The sequence below is a fragment of the Limanda limanda genome, chromosome 16 (assembly GCF_963576545.1).
Source record: "Limanda limanda chromosome 16, fLimLim1.1, whole genome shotgun sequence".
Classification (NCBI taxonomy): domain Eukaryota; kingdom Metazoa; phylum Chordata; class Actinopteri; order Pleuronectiformes; family Pleuronectidae; genus Limanda; species Limanda limanda.
In genome coordinates, this window is record NC_083651.1 from 23,747,212 (window position 1) to 23,767,875 (window position 20,664).

At 42.5% G+C, this 20,664-nt stretch overlaps 1 protein-coding gene across 1 annotated transcript in view; it reads right to left on the minus strand.

Annotated features, from left to right (window-relative positions):
• Positions 1-20,664, minus strand: part of ptpn4a (protein tyrosine phosphatase non-receptor type 4a) — a 54,093-nt gene that overhangs the window by 13,113 nt on the left and 20,316 nt on the right. Inside the window, exons 2-14 of the mRNA XM_061088239.1 lie at positions 20,206-20,360; positions 13,097-13,204; positions 12,735-12,777; positions 11,630-11,708; positions 11,026-11,070; positions 10,595-10,647; positions 7,492-7,612; positions 6,982-7,069; positions 5,718-5,806; positions 2,381-2,444; positions 1,734-1,906; positions 717-785; positions 82-216 (exon numbers count right to left, since the gene is read on the minus strand). Coding sequence (XP_060944222.1) covers positions 82-216; positions 717-785; positions 1,734-1,906; positions 2,381-2,444; positions 5,718-5,806; positions 6,982-7,069; positions 7,492-7,612; positions 10,595-10,647; positions 11,026-11,070; positions 11,630-11,708; positions 12,735-12,777; positions 13,097-13,204; positions 20,206-20,343 — 1,205 coding nt within the window. The 5' untranslated portion in view covers positions 20,344-20,360. The remainder of the gene's footprint in view (positions 1-81; positions 217-716; positions 786-1,733; positions 1,907-2,380; positions 2,445-5,717; positions 5,807-6,981; positions 7,070-7,491; positions 7,613-10,594; positions 10,648-11,025; positions 11,071-11,629; positions 11,709-12,734; positions 12,778-13,096; positions 13,205-20,205; positions 20,361-20,664) is intronic.

Sequence of the window (20,664 nt, forward strand, 5' to 3'; positions counted from 1 at the left end):
ATTCACATTTCCACTGCCAATCTTCTGCAGTGGAGCTGAACTGAACCTCAAGCCGGTATGAAGCCTGCAGCTTGGACTCACTGATTGGGCGTCCCAGGCGGCGAGCGGGTGGGCAGGCTCTGGGTTTCCAGTCTCTCATCTGATAGGCTGTTCCTGCTGACCGACTCCCAGTCCATTCCGCCCACCAACCTTCTGGACAGTGGCTTGCTGGGAGACCTACTCCAACCAAGACATTAATTCATTTGTGGCCAATATTAGTACAAATGATAAGCAATCAGTTTTTGTTCAGTGTTTTGAGGATGAAGAGGCGGCGGCGGGGGGGGGGCCTTAGCTGCTAAAATAAGAGTGGAGGGATTCCAAAGTTGTCTTGTTTAAATGTTGTGTGTTGTTGGCTGGATATATAGCGTTGGATGGTGTGTAACTTTGCTTCTGATGGTGAGTAAAGTAATATGTAAAGCTCTTTGTCCTCATCTACAGTTGTACATATTAAATAGAGAAGATGCAACCTGAGATAAAGTTTAAACAAAATCTGTTAAAGTTGGGAGTAATGTAATGCTTCACCGTTGCTGCTAAGTAATTGGTAAAGTTAAGTATTTCAATGAGCAATGTCGTAACTTTCCTAGCACTGATGATACATTAAATTTAATGTGGATTTTATTTCCCCCTCAGAGTCTTGTAATGTCTCGATTAAACTAATCAAGAAAACATGCCCTTACCTGGCAAATACTCTGTCCTTGATGCCCTTGTCCTTCCCATACTGCACAGACTGCACCTCTGTTCGCCCGCTACAGACACAAACAACAAAAACAAGTCAGTGGACTAACCTAAAAAAAAAATCTAACTTCAACTTAAGTGAAAATCCAGATTCTTCTGCAATAATGATGTCACATGGAGAAGAAACACTTCCTCAAATCTCTGTGTAGAATTGGGCCTTAAAATGACCAACATTGAGTTGAGCACAGAATGGCGACACAAATACCATGATACACTGTTACCAACACAAAATTCAGACTTCAAATGTCAGCCAATGTCTCTCACAAACACAACTACACACAAACACACACACACACACACACAGACAGGCCGGGCCAACATCAGAGCTCGGCTCATTCATGTTGCAGAGCTGCTGGTTAATAATACATCACAAGACATCAGACGTTCAGTTCCTTTCGCCCTCATATTTCATGGAGAAAGGAATTTAAAATAATGTGCTGCCGACCAAGTGAAACAAAGATGTCACGAGGCGACGTCATAATCCAGCAAGGTGGTAAATGTCTGTATTATTCGATGCCCCCAGTCCCTGTTCCCACGTATTGTGTATCGCCAATTAAAATAACTGTTTAATTTGAAACCGCAGCGTGTTTGCGTGTCTGTTTAGTCCTTTGCACAGGATGCTAGTCCATGCACAAAAAACGATTCATGCTAAGACACAAACAAGGTGCTTCTTATTTTTGGAGGTAATCCATGAATAATTAAAACTATGCTTTGCTGAGGCCTAGCAGCACGAGAGGCTCCCACTACTCTCCCAGTGTCTCAGCCTGAATGAAACAAGTGCATAAACTTCACAAGTGGTAAAAACATGTACTTCTGTTGGTGTTTACTGGGAGTGGGACTGATGCTTGGAGTGACGGGGAAAGACACACAAGTCGGCCCATGTACATGCGAGCGTCTGAATATCAATGCAAATCGTCTCAGAGCTTCTGTCGATGCTTTGTCAATTATCTTTTCCTCACCAGTATCTGAACTTTGAGCCCAGCGTGAAGTAGTGAGCGAAGAAGTTCTTCTGTGGCGGGATGGGCCGCTCCAGCCTGAAGAAGGTGTGGTGCTCCACGCAGGCCTTCCACAGGTTCTTACAGGCCCGGTAGTTGACCATGTTGAAACCCAGCAGCGTCTCCCGGGTCTCGGTCTGTAACCGGGGACAAACAGACGGGACAATGAACAACAATTCACACAATTCAGTATAATTCAGTAGGAATTCCCACTCACACATGACTTCCAGGTCTATAATTGATGACTATGAATATTTGTGGGGGATATAAACATAAGGTTGACTTTGATTGGTCGTCTATCAGTAAAACTGTTTGTTGCCTTGGTAACAGTAAAGGCAAGCGCGTGTCAAAAAAGGAACAAAGGATGGAGTGAGGGATCAAAGCAAAGTCAACCAGGACACGGACAGCAGGGGGGGTAATCTAACACTCATACACACACACACAGACAATACTAATGCCTACTGTAAATGCACAAATTTAAATACATAGTCAGACTATACTCATAACACCAATGTGTGTGTGTGTGTGTGTGTGTGTGTGTGTGTGTGTGTGTGTGTGTGTGTGTGTGTGTGTGTGTGTGTGTGTGTGTGTAAGCATGCGTGTACACCTACCGCCTCTCTTCTCAGCTGGACGAAGAACTGTTTGCACTTGAAGGAGATTTTCACTATTTTCAACCTGTGAAGCAGGAAAAAGGAAAAAGAAAGTTAGTGTTTTCACAGTTGGTGAACACATCATCCGTACGGAGACAGGTGCTCAATCTTTACACTATATAAGATAAATGTAAATATCTAGTATAATGTCGACAAAACACGATGTGCATATGTAATAAAGTCGAGCAGTGTCAAGGCTAGTTTCATTTATTGCTCTTATTTTAAACCTTCGACTATTATATTTGTATATATATTATATTTGTATGACTGCTAAAACATTTTGCAGATAATTACTATTTAACAGCGATGCAGGAGGAAACATTTTTTGCCTGCAAAGCTCTGATTGGTTGACTGTGTAAAACAAGCAGAAACGGACATTATTGAAGACAACACTAAAGTTAACTTGAACCCTGGGAAAAAATTTACAAATCTGTTCGTAGCACTTGGATGAGGCATATTTAGTAACTTTTTAGAAACTTCTGAATTAAAATTAATATGTAAATGAAGGTTCTTAAAGAGTGTGAGCAATTTATGGCTGCACGGCAAAAACTTGTAATGACTGACCCTCCGGCACATCCACTGTCTTTGAAAGGTTAAAATATAAAATACAATATTATCTGTTTGAGGTTAAAATATAAAATACAATATTATCTGTTTGATTTTGCATTCAATTAAACAAATTAAATCTCAGCCACACTCGCTCCAGTCCACCATACATCAGAATATACATATTAGATGACACATCTCCTCCTGGAATCTATGACCAGACGTGAACAGCAGACTTCTGAATGAATCAGCAGTTCTTCAAGCGAACTGACCCATGTGTCACATGACAACTGTTCATTTAACCTTTGACCTCTTCCTCCCTCCATCGCTGGAGGGAACTGGTCAGAGCACTGGAGTGTCCCAGTGTTTCAGGGAGTGTTCTCATCTCTCAGTGTGTTATCATGTGTCGAGCTAGTGACATAATGTTAGACACTGCACACGCGCAGCCAGCTGATGAGCAGCAGAGAAACATAATCCATTTCAAGAGCTCCGTTTCTGCTACGACTCATTGCTCCCCGCTAAATATATTTTACATACTTACTCACACACGCACACGTGCACACACACTTGCACGAACACACACTCGCACAGTCGCACACATGCTTAGGCAGGGTGTGAGTCATCAGATCTAAGTGTGGCTTATTTGTCAGGCTGCTGTGAACAGAAATAGGAAAGCAGCAAAAAAAATCTAAATGTCTCTTTTGGGACTCCCCCCCCCCCCTACTCTCCAGACCCTTCCATGTCTTACAGGTCAACTGACAAAAATAGAGAGGGGGGGAGAGAGACGGGAAGAAAGAAGACAGCATGAGAAGTGACATGCACATGGAGAAACAGTGCAGGCTGCAAAAAGACCGAAGACGAAGCAGAAAGAATAACAGCAGAGTGCAGGAGCTGAGAGACACTTTACCATTCTGTCTCTCTCTCTGTCTCCCTCCCTCCCTCCCTCCCTCCCACACACACACACACACACACACACACACACACACACACACACACACACACACACACACACACACACACACACACACACACACACACACACACACACACACACACACACACACACACACACACACACACACACACACACACACACACACACACACACACACACACACACACAGCTGCCGGGGGACACCACTGTTGCTCTCTATATTAAGCTCAGCGGCTTGGATATGCACACACGCTAACTTGCTGAAGTAGTTTGTTTTTTTTGCTCAACCCACTCTTTGTCCTTACCAAATTCTGAACCCTGAAATTTAACTGTTTGTCTTTTTGTCACCAGGTCCCGGGGTTTGTGACATATGTCCCCACATTGCAATTAAGACAAAATCCTTCAATATGTAAAACCCTACATGAGCACAGAGACACGTGCACTCAAACTAATCTTAGCACAAACATCTCACTGTTGTCGGACACACACTGATGTCCACACACACCAGCTGCTACGTCAATTGGTTGGGCTGTGTGTGTGGCGTGTGTGTCTGTGTGTGTGTTAAGCCTCCACATGAGGGAATCTATCTTTCAGAGTTACTGGGGGTATGAGTAGGCACCATTAACATTTAGCCTCCCACAGTATAGCAGCAGAGTATGGGCGATTTCCAAGAATCAATGCTTTTGAGAGAAAATGAGAGCAAGAGACATGATGAGAGATGTGAATTAGAGCTAAAAAGAAAAAGCAGATTTGATGCCCGTGATATTTCCAGGAAACCTTGTTTAACATGAATCCAACCTCACCACTCCACGAGAAATCTGTTTAATCAAATGCATATTTCTCCAAACAATCAAATGAGGCTTAAACATTCAAATCACAGATCAATAATCAGAATGTAAGAGATCAGGAGAAATATTACAAAGCACATTTCTCGGCAGAGAGGTTTCCTGGAGGCCGTTCAAGTGAAGCCGGCTGCAGGCTGATGAGTTTGTGACAGGGACATCCACAGGTTCATTCAGAAGCAAATCTATCTGAGGCCGAAACAACAGAGGAGCGATCCCTCTGAGCTCGGACCACGGAAAACAAGATGGTAAAGATTCACCTTTTCAAATGAAGCTACTCAAAGGAATTGTTTTTTTAAGTTTGTTAGCATCAATGAAAACAACACCTTTTTATAGCAATGCTCCTTTTGTCCTCCACACCTGATCGCTGCCAGGTTTCCTCTTGGCAGGTGTGACTGAACTTCTGATCACACACTTTCTTTTTTCCACATTTCACACAAAGTCTTTGAAACAGCAGTTTTTGTTACTTGCTTGTAAACATATTGGTTAAACTTTGGTTCAGTTGGAACCTCTCTCTCTTCCTCTCACACTAAGAATGTTCCTGGTGAGCTGGAACTCGTGAGGGGAATGTTTTCCTGGAGCGTCCCACAAGGCCAAGTTCTCCATCCTTTTCATTTTTGTCGCCCAATTCCTCTGCCCTCAGTGACATCACCATGGTCTCTGCTGCCACGGCGGTGATTACACATTTATTGAATCCATCACCACTGCATCTCGCTCCACCCTGACCAAACTGCCTCACTGAAATTAAATCCTGGTGACAAGCCAACTCCGAAAAACGTAGCAGTGACAAATCTGGTATTTGTGTGAGAATATTCTCTCACTATCAACAGCTCCGTGCTTTCTACCTCCCACACAACTGCAACCTTGAAGTAATCGTTGGAAGTAACTGCTCTTTGAACTCCAAGATGTACGTGATCTCAACCCTGGTACTTCATAACCCGTGCAGTGTAATGTTCTGGAAGTGTGTGTCACTCACCATGGGAAATAGTTGATCCGTACCCTGTTCTTGAAAATCACAATGCCAGCGGACATCACCCCGAGGAGAATCTCCGTGTTGCTCTGGTCCTGCAGAGAGGGGAACACTGGGTTTTAAGGAGGGTGTGTGGGTTTAGTGAAGGTGACAGCGGGGGGGTAGAGACTAACGGGACACACAGAGAGTGGGAGAGTACAACAGAACAAAAAATAATGGGCCAAGTAATTTTTTGGATAGGCTTCCTCACTGCTACAAAACATGGTGAGGTTACTGAAACTCAAACCAAGAGAAGACATAAATAAGAATCTCCAGGGGATAAGAATAGAGTCTGTGAGGGAGGGGTTGGGCCGGCGTGAACTTAACATCTATAGTAAACAAGATGTTGTGCAACACGTTTAAACTTTCGTCCTGATTGATGATCTAATTCAGAAATGTCATTCTCTTGGATATCCACTGGTGCTGCTTGTGAAACTGATGATGACATGTTTTCTGGTGCAGCTTGAAGAAGAAAATGAAACTTGACTTTTTAAGAGTTTTGCCTTAATAGAAATCATGAACAGACAAAGTTGGAAAACCAGCCTCAACTCAGATTCCTCCACTTTCTGAGTAGCTAGGTTGAAGGAATCTAAATTATATTTGTTGCATTGTATCTGTCTATTATAATGGGTGCTGTATGCCACAGCAGCACTTCTACAGGGTGTGGGCATCATTGGCGTCATACACATCACCTCCAACCTTTTACAGCACCGAGATGCTGGGCTCCATATGTTGCTAGCGGAATGAAAACAGTGTCGTATCAACCTCGATGTGAAGGTGGGGGAGGGACAACCTTTCACACTTCGGGACAACATGATATCAATTTAAATCACAGTTGTTGGAGGTGGATATTGATTTGGCTAGCTTGCACTGCTCAGGGTTTGGATGGGGGAGGGGGAGGAGAGATATCAAAGATACACAGATATGTGTAACTGGACGCTCGGCTTTTAGGAAAATCATATCACACATTGGATAAACTGCAACATAGAAACACACACACAAGCACAAACTACACAAACAGATTTCTCCATAAGACACACACACACACACACACACACACACACACACACACACACACACACACACACACACACACACACACACACACACACACACACACACACACACACACACACACACACACACACACACACACACACACACACACACACACACACACACACACACACACCAGAAGAGACCAGCAGACATGAAATAAAACCTGACTTACCCTTGCATAGTGCAGCTCTACCCCGTAGAGCTCTAGCGTGCGTGCTGTGTTCAGGTAATTAAACTCTGACTGGGCAGGAGATAGACCGCTGAGAGAAGGGGAGAGGGAGCCCAAAGACAGACGGGGACGGGACAATGTGTGTAGGTAGAGACAGAGACACAGGGAGGGAGGTGGAGAGACAAAGAATATTAAAATCAGAGATAAAATGCATTAATGGCAGAGAAAAGGTCAGATCGACTGCAGCACGTGATCTATTAGTGTTTGTGCACGTGTAGATCTGTAGGTGCAAGCTCACATAAACTGTAGGAACTCTACAGGGCTCAGTATGATGTACACTGTTGTCAGAATTAATTAAATGCAACAAACAGCATCATTAAAACATTATTAAACATGACAGTGGCTATGATGTTAATGAAGATAAACACACTAGTTCATCTTCAGGTCCAGTTGCATGTGTCAGATATTACAGCTGTATTTTTTTGTGTGTGTGTTGTGTGTGTGTCAGCATACCTGTGCTGCTGGTGATGTTTGGCGACTTCTTTGTGGAAGTCTTGTGGGGGGTTGGGGATGAAGCAGTATTCGGACAGATAGCCAGAACTGTGCTCCGCTTCACTGTAGTCTCCTATCTCAGCTGCAGAGACAAAGGGAGAGAAGGAATATATCAAATTAATGTTTCAACATTTTGTCAAATTAACAAGCACAAACGAGGAAAGACTGATGAGACGTTAGGACAACAGAGAGGCCTTAACTCTGTGAACACAGATATGCTTCATATGAAATGTAACTTTAATGCAGATCAGCCAAAGTTTGTTTTCTGACCAACATGTTCAGGATATGAATGTTTTTGTCATCTTAAAATGGAACTTGATCTTTGTTTCCTTCTCTACACTTCCTCAAACATCTTCATCTCACACCGTGCAGACTTCCTGTATCTAATTCAGCATTTGCTGGCTCAGGAAGACGTTAGAAAAATCACTTAGCGGGGAAAGAAAAAACAAATCTTCACACCTTAGCTGCAAAATGTTCTCACAGCCTCCGACAATCCTTTTTGAATCGAGCATGCACAAACCTCAACAAACACCACACGGAAAGACACAGAGTGCACTTAGCACAGAAGCATATTGACGACATCAGGAGATTAAAAGCCGATTGCTGCTTGTGTAACGCAGTAATACCATATTATTTTTAATGTCATTTGTATACAAGTGTGTGCATTAATACATGTTGCAAATTTTCAGCAGAGCTAGAAGGCTGTTTTAACATACTGAGATCTCTCATCCATCAAGCAAAGCGGTCCAGTACATAGGATACGATAGTGTGTCAATATATGAAATAATCAGGTCAAACTATAAATGATAACTAAAGATATATAAGGATTTCCATTCAGGTTTTGGCTCTTTTCTTCTTATGAAAAAGTGCTTCATATAGAAGATGACAAGAGGCTTTAATATGTGACAGGAGAAAACCATCAAAAGTGACGTACAGTGAAATGATAGCTTTCAGCACCTTCAGAAACCTCAAAGTGAATCCCCAAAGCCATTAGCTCACTGGCTAGCAGTTAACTCAAGTAGTCCCTGGACTAACCTAGCGGCCGGCAGCCTAAGCATATCGACCAACAAATCAATCCAAGCTCGCCCGCGTATTGATGCGCACACGGCTCCAGGGAGCAATATATGTATGGTCAATAGCTGACGTCTCAGAACACCAGGGTAATGTTGGGGTTTTATTTTATGCAGCGGTTATTACTTTTACAGTTTTTAACGTTAAGGACGATGAATTACAAAGACAAGCTGACAATCTGATCTCTCCTTTTATTCGCCTTTTGATGTGAAATCCATACTCGGCTGCAGATTGGCAAGATTAGCTTGAGCTCAGGCTCCTTATAATGATGCTATTGACCAACAGAGCACAAACAACATGTCCATCTCACCAATTGTGAGGAAGTTTCTGTACATTCAGTCATAGTATTTTAATCCGATTGTGCACATGTTTGTGTATGTGTTTACTGCCAATTAACAAAGGAGAAAAAACTTGACTGTATGTTTATTCCTCACCTATAGTGAGGTTGTGCTTGACCCCTGAGGTGACATGATGAGGTGATGCCCTGTTACTCTCATTCATTTATTTAGTTTTAATTATTATTTTTCCTTTTGTGTTTTTTTAAGTGTGCACAGAGTCTATTTGATTTTTTATGTCTTGTCGTCCTGTCCTGTCAATCATTGGTTATATACTGTTTGTTAATGTATATTTATGTTTCTGAAAAAACTAAATAAAATATTCCCCCAAAGAAGCAACACAGTGCAAGTGTACAAAAACACCTTGTGAAATAAAGAGTTTGATGCTAACATATTTTTTAAATCAAAGCTGAATTACAGCCCAAATCTACTGCTTCTAACACCTACATTTCTGAAAAAAAGGCTTTGGTTTCCAGACAGTATTTCAAAGAAGAATGTAGGTCTACTGGATGGGATTTGTAATGTTTTGAGAATGCAAAGCTTTAGTTTGGGATTTAGTCTGATCAGCGCTGGCACTCGGGCCGAGCCAACTGAATTAGCAGCATAGCAGCTGCTTCAAGCTGTTTGTCTCTTTTATCCAAAAGCAAACATTTATCTTGATAATCTGGGCTGGCACTGACAACATGGATCTTCTCTGCAGACGATGTGTGTAATTGTGTGTTAGTGTTTATGTGAGCGGCTGTGTGTGTGTAAAAGCAGTGGTGTCATGATGTTGGTAGTCTGGGCCAAATCTCCTCTGTGACCTATATACAGTGCTGTAGCCGTGCAAATTCCCTGCAAAATAATGCCGGCGAGGTGGAGGACAGAAAGAAAGCGGAGTGGGGGAGGGTGAAAAAAATGAGGGGGATAAGCAGAACGGGATGAGGAAGACTAAACACAGATAAGAGAAAGAGACAGAAGGGCAAAAAACAGGCTGCGTGAAAACAATGAGCAGCAGCAAAAAAGAGAAAACGCGAGTGTGCCACACCGGTGTGTCAGGAGTCTTTATTCTGATGACAGAGGGGCCCAGTCAGCATTTAACCCACAACGCTAAATCACAACAGTAGATGAGATTAGCGCCCAGGCTGAACCTCCACCGGTACAGGCTGGTGTTTTAACCAGTGGGTTTGGAAAAACACAAAGTGATAGAACAGTGTAGTGCAACATTCTATTTGGTTGCCAACTGCTTGAGGAGCATAGGGATTTTGGGCTGCTTATAAATGAAGTGTTGATATTATTTATAGTTATTTGTTCTTTCAGCACTGAAGCACAATAAGAGACTCGCATATCTGTGTAGAAATACAAAATCCACTGGGCTCGGGTTGCTATCACCCTCACATCTTTCCCATTCATCCTTGTACAGTATCTGGTTTATAGCACCAGTCCTACACTGCAGAAACAAACAAGACACAATCTCATAGAATATTTATAGCCCTTAAGTTAATATCATATATCACAACACGGCTTAATTGAATCATAATGGCTTCAGAGCAGCAGCTATAAATGCACTCTAGCAACCACAGCCATTACATTTAACAGCGTGTGTAGCTACAGAGAGGCCTAATGAATTGCCTCTTCATTGTTATGTAGACTGGGTGTATCCGGGGAGCACTACTTACATTGAACAGCATAGGACGCCAGCAGTGCGGCTGTGTTGTGTGGACAGGGCAATCTGGAAGCCGCAGGAAGACAACACACGGGCGCGTGCGGAAACACACACACACAGAGAGATGACTCAGCCTTGGATCAATACAAAAGACTATACAGTTCCATTTAAGAAAGAACAAATCAAACATCTTAGAGAGTAATAGCGATACAGAAATGTGGATTAGAACTGAGAGAGGAAAAATAGTAGTGTGTATCTCCATTGACAAAAATAATACTAAGAATGTTGTGTGTTTTTACAACTGCCCAATGACCTTGTGAGAATTGTTTGTATATAAACTCCTCAAGTCACAAACCTTTAACTCAATTGAAACCAATGCTTGTGCAATAATCCCCTCTGAGGGCACATGGCAACATCTAATACACAAAGGCTCCAGATACTCACCTTCCAGTTAATATATCCTGCTTGATCTGGAGAAAATATTGATATCTGAGGGGGGGAAACAAGAGACCAGTTAACCACCATCTCTGTTTAAATGGAATTAAAAACAGATTAATTATCAATAATGTGGCCTCTCTCTGAATTCAAATTCCTCCCATCAGAGTTTCATAACAAACCACTTTCTACTCATAATAACACCATAAATATGTAGCTCTGTGTTTTGCTGGCTTGCTGCAGCATGTAGCTTCTCACTCAGATTGAAGGCCCAGTATTCACTGTTGCTAGCTGCATGCAAAGTGTTGATAAGGCTCGAGGAGCGAGACCGCGGCTGAGAGGCTGAAATAAACACCAAGCAGAAGGGACGACATGGCGCCGGGACACCTCCTCTGCATGTTGTTTATGTCGAGCATTGCGTTGCAGACCTTATGTTTGCAGAACACGAGGTTGGACTAAACCCTTGATACAAAACATAGCAGCTTATTATGTTTTCTTTAATGAGCCTGTGGGAATATCAATTTTTTATCCTGATTTACTTACGATCTACAGAAAGGAAGTACATTAACTCTTCCTACAGTATCGATACCAGTGTGCAATACTTCTCTCTTACCGTGTGTATTCTTCCTGAAGTTTGCCCGGGTCTGTCACAAAGAATTTGACTCTGAAGCTCAAGTTGTGGGGAGAGCCTCCTGAGGAAAAATGATAAGAAGTTAGTGGAATGAAACATGAACAGAAACTGTATATGCCCTGTAAGCTGTATAAGCTATATGTCAGCTTATATAATGTACAAGCTGACTGGATTTCTTCTTACAGTCAAACGCAGCTGTGGTGACAAAGTGTATGCACATGTTATCTTTCGTTTTCCACACATATCAAGACATGCTACTGGCATAATGCCTGTAGCTCAAATGTGTATTTTCTTATAAGTCTACATTTATACACATAACAACGCATCGGCCCATTCTTACATGGTGTATAATACAAAATCCTCATTCGTTCAGAAGAGAAACAGAGTTGAAGCTCAGTTCAATCATTGCTGGAGGACGACTGCAGATCTTACTGGGATCTTACTTCTTAATTCTACATGTTACAAATTCTATTACTCGTAAAAAACAAGAGTTGAGTTGAAATGAAGTTTAATCACTGCTTAAGGCAGATTCAGATTTTTATATCACACTTACATAAGCACTGGACAATTTTGCTTAAGGTAGGAGGAGTATGTTGGTTTTTTTTAAACATCGCTGAGGTTAACCTCTTGGCAGTTGAACCAGATTGGAAGGATTTGGAGAAAGGGGGATGTTCATGCACATATCGCACTGAGCAACACAAAGTTTGCATAGATGGATAAAGTGGTCAGTAGCAACTGCACCTAGCTGCAGAATCACGCACATTCTCTGTTCAAATTCGACTCTAAAACAAATAAGTTTTTGATTTGTCCTCTGATATCCTGCCTCGCACGTGGATCACAGCGGACGTTATGCTTTTTTTATGTTGTTTTTTGTACGTTTGAAGAATCAGTCGCCATTTACTTTAATTGTATTACATTAACTGTTTTGCTGCAACACTGTTTACCCCTGAAACTCCAAAAGTGTTGTGTGGACCCGAACACTTTACCCCACCCCTCTATCGGCATAGTGTCTTTTAAGACTTTGTGATGTCTGCTTCCGATGGACTGAACTGGTTTGTTAAAGTGGAGTGTTGTGGATTTCACCTACTTTTTAACTGTTTCCTGATGGGCTTGTTGGGATCGAGCCAGCGCTGTAAAATATTGATCAAGAGACACTTAGAGACACAGCAACGCTTCCAAAGCATGACTACACAAGCTAAATTATTCACCAGTAGCCTCTCACACACACACACACAAACACACACTCACTGACAAAGTAAATGCACAACCTAGATAGGTATATGCACACAGAGAGGATATATCTGATTTTATGAGACTGATCCAAATACAGAGCCTCTCTAGAGTCCTCCTACAGGTTTACACATGTACCTTCATATACATGCACACACAAACACACACATGCAGATTGACAGGGACAGGCAGCATTTTCTTAACGTAACTGACACTGACCGGTGTATCGGAGGAGTCATCAGTCAAGTGCAGCCCGAAGTAGTCCCTCTCAGTCAGCTCCAGGTGCTTAAAGACAGCATCCAGCAGCAGCTGGCCATGGTCCGACTTCTGCAGAGAGAAGAGGCACAAAACAGAGAATAAATACAGAATTCGTTACCCGGTTTGCTCCGGCAGACAAACTGGATCTCGGGATCTTGTTCTAGGCTCTCAGCTACTCCTCTCGGTGGAAGTTCACAGAGGGAACAGTAAGAGTTCGAGAATGAGCAATGGGAACTGATTAAACCACCTCAAACGCCGATATCCACTTTTCCCACCACAGATGTTTAAATGATTTAAACACTTACTGCTCCAGAAACATTTCTGGAGTTCAGACTCATGTGAGATTAACCTGTGTTGAGACATATTTAATATCTTTCCAACCGCATACGCTATAACATATTTATCTATTCTGGTACAGCGTATAATACCATCTGACAGCTTTCTAGCAATCGAGAGACGTTACATTGCTCTTATAAATATTGCAGGCACAAAAATGTACATCTAACGAGTGGGTGGGCAAAGAAATGTGTTAAAGTTTAACCCTGAAACCAACATCTGTCTCGGGTCAAACTTGTATAACGGAAAGACATGGAAAGAAAAACAGTAAGACGCCAAGACAGTTATTTATTTCAAGTTAATCAACGACCACAAGCTTTGACAGGGTTTAACTTGTGCTTTCTGAAGGTTACTTCAAAAGGCTTCGAGGTGGGGAGCGTTCTGCGCTGCTATGTGTTGTTCACTTGGTACAGACAAGGAGGATTTATGTAATAATCGTCTGCTATGGTCAAGCAGGTGGTAAAAAGTATGTGTACGTATTTTGATAGGAAAATAGGATCCCATTGTAAAGTCTAAAAGTTGTTAGCATCAGCTATGAATTTCAAAAATACAAGAAAAAACTTAAAATTTGAAGGAAACGCTCTTAAAATATGCAATCAGAGAAGAGGATGTGCACTTTGTGTGAATAAAATGTCATAACAATGATAGAAACAAGAAAAGAGAAATATAAACCAGGTTATAAAAAAGAATGTCCCTTTAACACAGAGTTAAAAGAGAAGCACTGCAGGACAGGACAGAGAGAGGGATCGGATGAAAAGGGGATGAAAGGTCAAACTGAAAAAAGTGAAGAATAATTTATCAGATAGAATATAAATATAACATTGTTTCATGAGAGAGTAAAAGGGCAAGAGGATAAACTGTGGGACGACAAGTGGAGCAGAAATTCACACCTGATCCCGCTGCGACTTTGAGAGGGAGAGAGGGATAGTGTGCAACTCCATCAGAGCTCCCATGGGAGAACACAAACACACACACACAGCTCTCATCCAACACTTTCCTTTCCCTCGGTGACACACTTCTACAGTCCAGCTTGTGTAGATGAAATGTGGTCAGAGAGTGTCTGTGTGTGTGTGCGCAGGGAACACATGCAATGATAGTTGACAGTTGACACGACAGCCCTCTAGGATCACCAGCAGCCTTTTAGTGCTGTGGTGCGTGTGTGTGTCTGTGTCTGAGTTCTACTACTGTCAGAGCCTTGTTAAGTGTGTGTCAGATCTGAAACTCTGATACCCTCTCCCCTCCCCACTCACTCTCCTCCCTATATCTTAACTATCATGGCAATGACGAAAAAAGTCTTAGTTTCTTAGCATAAAAATCAGATATTTTTAAATTGCAGTGCGTCTTTCACACTTTTGGTTCTCGATCGACACTAAATCAAGTATTTACAATGTGTCATTGCTCTCTAACGTGACAATCTGAAGAAATTGAGGTCACATCGAACTGTCACAACATCTCTTCTTTAAAATGGTTTGAAAACCAACTTGTGGTTGTCGTTGTCCCTTTAGTATCTTAATAGTCTGATGATGTAACCGACCGACTGGGTTTGAATAGACAAAATGGAGAAGTGAGAAAACTTGCAGCACTCCAGTTTGATCCTTCGTCATGCAAGGCTCATCACGGACATCTCTGAGAGAGTGTGTGTGTGTGTGTGTGTCTCATCTACTTCCCCTTTGTATAGGGCTGCTTTTCAAGCTGGATGTGGGCGCCCTCTGTGCACTTTATATACTGTGCTCCCAGGAAACCCATTGCCTCTCTCTATATGCGTGTCTGTGTGTGGTACTCGTCTGTTCTGGTATTTGAAACGCGTGCAAGCCAAATGTGTGATCGTTGCCACTACAGGAGCAAACCACTATATGTTGTTAAACTGAGCCAGGATTAACACACACACTCACACATTCTATCTCTTTACACGACACACTACAGCGAGGACAACTCCATATTGCGGACAGCTCGTGGACTAGATACTCAGTGAAGTCATGAAGCGTAAAGACAGAAAAAAAAAAGAGTAAAAGAGAGAGAGCGAAAACAAAAGTAAGAGGAAGAGAGGGAGTCACAGAGAGAGAAGAGGAGAAAAGGGGTGATTGACGATGCGCTGACTGAAACAAACGCTCTTTGTGCAGTCCACCAGCACCACTGACTGAAATAGTGTCTGTGTGCATGAGAGCGAGGACAGAAGAGGGAGACTCGGTGACAGAGAGAAGTCCCAGCACAAGAGACAGGCTGAGGGACTGGGAGAGGGAGTGAGAGGGAGATGCTCTGATAATCTTTACCCCCACACCCCCCCTGAAAACGAGGGTTTATGTGGAGGGGAAGAGGGGAACAGCCACCAGGACATCAGCAATTAGATCTTTTGGGGGGATTGACAAAAAAAAGGCGAAATTGTGACACTTCTTCCCATCCTTCCACGGGACACACAGCAGAATGTGGTGCATGTGTGTGTTTGAGTTAAAGAATGATGGAAATTCAGGAATGCTTGAGGAAGCTTGTCCAGACAGGAAGAGAGCTCCACAGAGGAGGAGTTCTTCACCTCTCCCCCTGTCTCACTCTGTGTTCAAAAGACGACAACTATCACGAAACCCACAGTTCAAGTGCATTATTGGAATCCTGCACTCATATACAAATATAGCTTTCTCCAATCCATATCACATTCTAACCAGCTTTTGGATATTTTAAATGCAGAGATTGGTTTTGAGTCAGTTGAAAAATATACCAAGGAAATAACTACCTACTCCATATCCCACCCAAGCTTTCCATAGGACACTCTGCCATCTCCCTGTTCCTGGATGGAGAAGAACTCCAAGAGCACAACGCTCCCACAGCCACACCCGTCCCACCGCACACACACAAGTATGCCTCTACGCGCTTTTCACACAGATTCTCGTTCTAACACGTAATTAAAATGGAATAATTTCCCAAACACCGAGCGGCTGCAGTCTACACTTTGATTCACCCAGTCACAGACATGGCAGTGGCACGTCAACTGCTCGAGCACTAGTGTTTGGGATGATGGCTCATTGGGCAACGAAAGGGAATAAGCCCATTGATGTTGAAGCTTTTCACATTTGAGCACAACATTTTATTTTGCTCCTCAATGTAAAGCATCCGATAAAAAATGTCTTTATGTCACCAAACTTATTCTTCAGCATCAACCCTTGCAGCATTATAAACCAGTAGCATTTACTCAATGACAATCTTAATAAACATTCAAACATTTTACTTTTACTTCTGGTTTTGCTTGTAACTAGCTAAACACACACACACACACACACACACGCACACGCACACGCAAACGGTTTATTTCAGTAAAGCACTAAATTAAGTCAATGCTGACTTGAACCGTGAACTGTGTTCTTCTCACGCCTCCTCACAAACACTTTTAGTTGCTCATGAAGACAAGTTACAAAGAATTTGGAAACAAAATGTCAAAATGTAATTGCCAATGCAAAATGTCACACAGATGAACAAAAGCGGCCACAGGGTTCAGTTGCTAGAAAAAAAAAAACATAATTGTGCATGAGGAAAAATATCTAATGGTCTCATCATTGTTAAATCCCTTCTTCCATGCAACTTCCATTTGTATTTTATCAGTGGTCTCGTTCCACACTGAACTAAAAGCTGTTTTGCAGGATTATTTATCCCTTGCCCCTCGCTGCTTTTACTTGCACAGCATGAGGAGCTACTTGATTACCTAACGCCTCGTACAGCTAGATGTTTATGTGGTGTGCAGTCGTTTCTATGGTGACTGCTTTGCTCCTGCCTCTGACCCTGCTTTTGTTCTGGTTGAGAGGTGGGTCAGTGGTGGACAGGCCTTTTTTTTAAATTTCTGGTCATCTATCATGTTTCAAGAGACACAAGATTCTGCATTATGCTGGTATCATTTCAACTGCCACAGACTTCCCTATCTGTAGGTATCATCAATACAAGCCTGGCCCGCACACCACAAGCGCCGCCGTTCCCATGACGATAAGTGACTGCTTCTGGATTTTCACTCGCCGCTAAAAATCAAGGCCAGTCGGCCAGGGAGAGGATCAATAGAAGTATTGTTGCTCTTAGGACGCCTTGTCTTTCCAGGAAGTTACTGCTGCTGCAGGGGTCTGATCAATGACACTGTCACAGAGACTGACAGAGACCGAGTCATTCATTCAGCAAGAGGCGGGGGGGGGGGGGTCGTCTGGAGCCGGAAGCAGAGAGGGAGAGAAGTCAGCGGGAGGAATGTAAAGAAAGAGGAACGATTTTACAGAAAAGACAGAGATCCATCCCTGGAGGGATAATCCTGATTATTTTTGCAACTGTGCAAATTTAACAAAAAACAAACACAAACAACAGAATAACAATTATCTTATACTCTTATCCCATATTATATTTGAGATAAGATTATATTATACACTAGAGTGTGCATAACAGATCCATCAGGACGCGTTCAGTCCTGTTGGCTGGACTAGCCAACTTTATTCTTTTACACTGAATTTATCCGTAATCTTGAAAACAAGAAATAACCCTGCATGTCAGGGACAGAGTAACACAAAGTCAGTGCAGCTTGGACACAACAAGCAAAATGCCTGTCAGGTTCAGTCCACTGACTTTGGTCTGCACTGGGATTGGATACAACTGGCATTCACTCCGCGGTCAAAGGACGGCAGTAAACATGGGTTTTAATCGGCAGTGATAGAAACGTGACAACCGGGTGAACACACAAATTTAGTATTTGGTGCATCAGTGGCGTCGGACATGACACATCAGGGGAAACTGCTCTACTGGCGATTGGGAAAGGAGACAATCACCTGTTTTTGCTGGTTTACCGACCGTTAAAAGACTCACATAAGTTTGGTATAAAGGTGGAATAATATTCACAAGGTTCATATGAAAGTTTGTCTCTCAGGTAGTTTTGGTTTGAGTCACAGGAACAACAGTCCAGAAAAGAGTGGTAGGAAATGAAAAGCATACCAGCTACAACCCAGTGAGATTTTCTCTCACGTTACTTCTTTGCAGTCTGAACCATGCAAACATAATGTGCATATTATTATTTGGGCATTTTTTTTGGGGGGGGGGGCATATTTCCTCATTCACACTCACACAAAAAAACTCCGATCCAACAGGACATGATCTGTCGGAGGGGACGTCATTAGAGGATTTTGTATTTTCTGACTCACAAAGGGAATTTCCCACCCTGCGCTGACAGAGCTGATCAAACACTCACAGACAGAGGGAGACATCAAGACAGACACAAAGAGAGAGAGAGAGAGAGAGAGAGAGACAGACAGAGAGATAGACAGAGAGAGAAAAGGAAATGTGTTATCACATGAAGTGACAGACAAATGTAACGCCAGTCACAAGCCAACTTGTGACCTGGCACAAGATAAATCACACACATAGAGACACTGAGACAAAGACACACACTCAATCACACATTCTCTCCTTCTGTCCTCTCAAGGTGTCTGGCGGTCATGTGACCGACTGGATGCTCGTAAAACCTCAGCGATCAACCAATGAAATCAAAGCACGGGGACCAGTAGGAGAGAATACTGAAGCAAGTGGGAGACAAAGAAATTACAAACAAAGTACCACCAGAAAAAATGTATATAGTGTGGGTTGCTTTCTAAACGTCTGCAAACATGTAGAGACACATTGAGGCTTTTCCCCCACCAACGTGAAGTTAAATTGAGGTGGGCTTGAGGGGAAACTTACAGTAATGGGAGTAGAGGAGGGGGTGAGAGGGAGGAAGGGGGGCACAATACTGTTTCCTGTTTTCATTTCTCGTGGCTTTGCTTGGATTAATGTACAATTATAGAAACATAAGGACGTGATTCTGTACATTTCGGCGGTTCCTGTTTGCAGCATACCAATGAATCTATAACAGCTATCACTTGATTTCTCTAGTGGTGAAGAGAACTTAACAATGAGTTGATTCATCAGACTCTGCAGCTTTAGGGAGCATCTTCATTCACAGATGTTTATTTAAGTAAGTTTAAGTCACACTTAAGTAAGCCATTAAGAACTGCTAGAACATTTGTGTGGACATTAAGATTGGTTGAGACATGTGTGTGATTGTTCATTTGGAGCCAGGTGAGACGTGTGCATGTTTTATATAATGACAGTGTTTCCAAGACACGTGACTGAAGAAAAGCTTTGTGATTTGCTGACATACTTGTGGAGAAGGCAAAAAGATTGAAGATGATTCAGACCCAGATGACGTGACTGCTAACCTGCTCATCAAGGCTTAGTAGGTAAGGGACATCTTTGAGGAGCAAGAGTTTGCCAGCTTTATTGCCTTAAAAAATGTGTCATGAACTCAATGGAAAAACCTTTGATTCACAATTAGAGCCAAATGTTAACACTATAAAATGTTTCATATTTCATGTGTCTATCTGCTTCAGAGGCTGAGAAATTGAAGGTTTTTTCGAACATTGCCAAATTCTGTCAACTCTTCACAAAGCCCTCAGGTTTTAAGGGATCAATTCAAACAATGCTCAGGTTTGAGAGCGTTCTTTTATTCACCCCCTTAGGTCTAAATGAGACAAAAAGATACATGTAATAGATCTGTATGTTCAGGTTTGACTGAATCATATCCCCAGGGGGAACATATTTTGTCACACATCTCACGTCTCACAGGTATTTACTTTGTTACCGCAAGCCTGCAGTCTGTAGGAAACGATTGTAATTAAAAATGTTCCTGCTTCACTTCGCACAGGCTCTGCATCAACAGTAGGACACTGGAGTGGAGGAGGGGTACTCACGCTGACTTTGAACGCCTGGACAGTGTTGTCCAGCAGCAGTATGTTGCACACAACCTGTGTGTGCGGCCTGTCTCGCTCCAGCTCCGTCGCCCGGACATTGTAGGATCTGCCAGCAGGCAAGCGGAAGCGCGCGCTCATCACGCTCCTACCAGGGTCTGCAAGGGGCCAAGACACAGAGGAGGAAAAGGAAGTCAGGGATCGGACACAAGAGAGGACACAGCAACATGAAATGCGGCATCATTAATGTCAGTGATCTATGAAATCCATTAAAAATAAGACCATGTTACCTGTAATGTGTTTATATTTATATTTTTTATATTATATGACACAGGTAACAAAATCCCCTTCTGTTTGAACAGAACACTTAGAGCCAACTTAGAGTACAAAAAGATTTCTCTGGAGGGCAGCAACACTGTAAAACAAGTCTGTACAAGCGCAGTGGAACAGCAAAGAAAGACT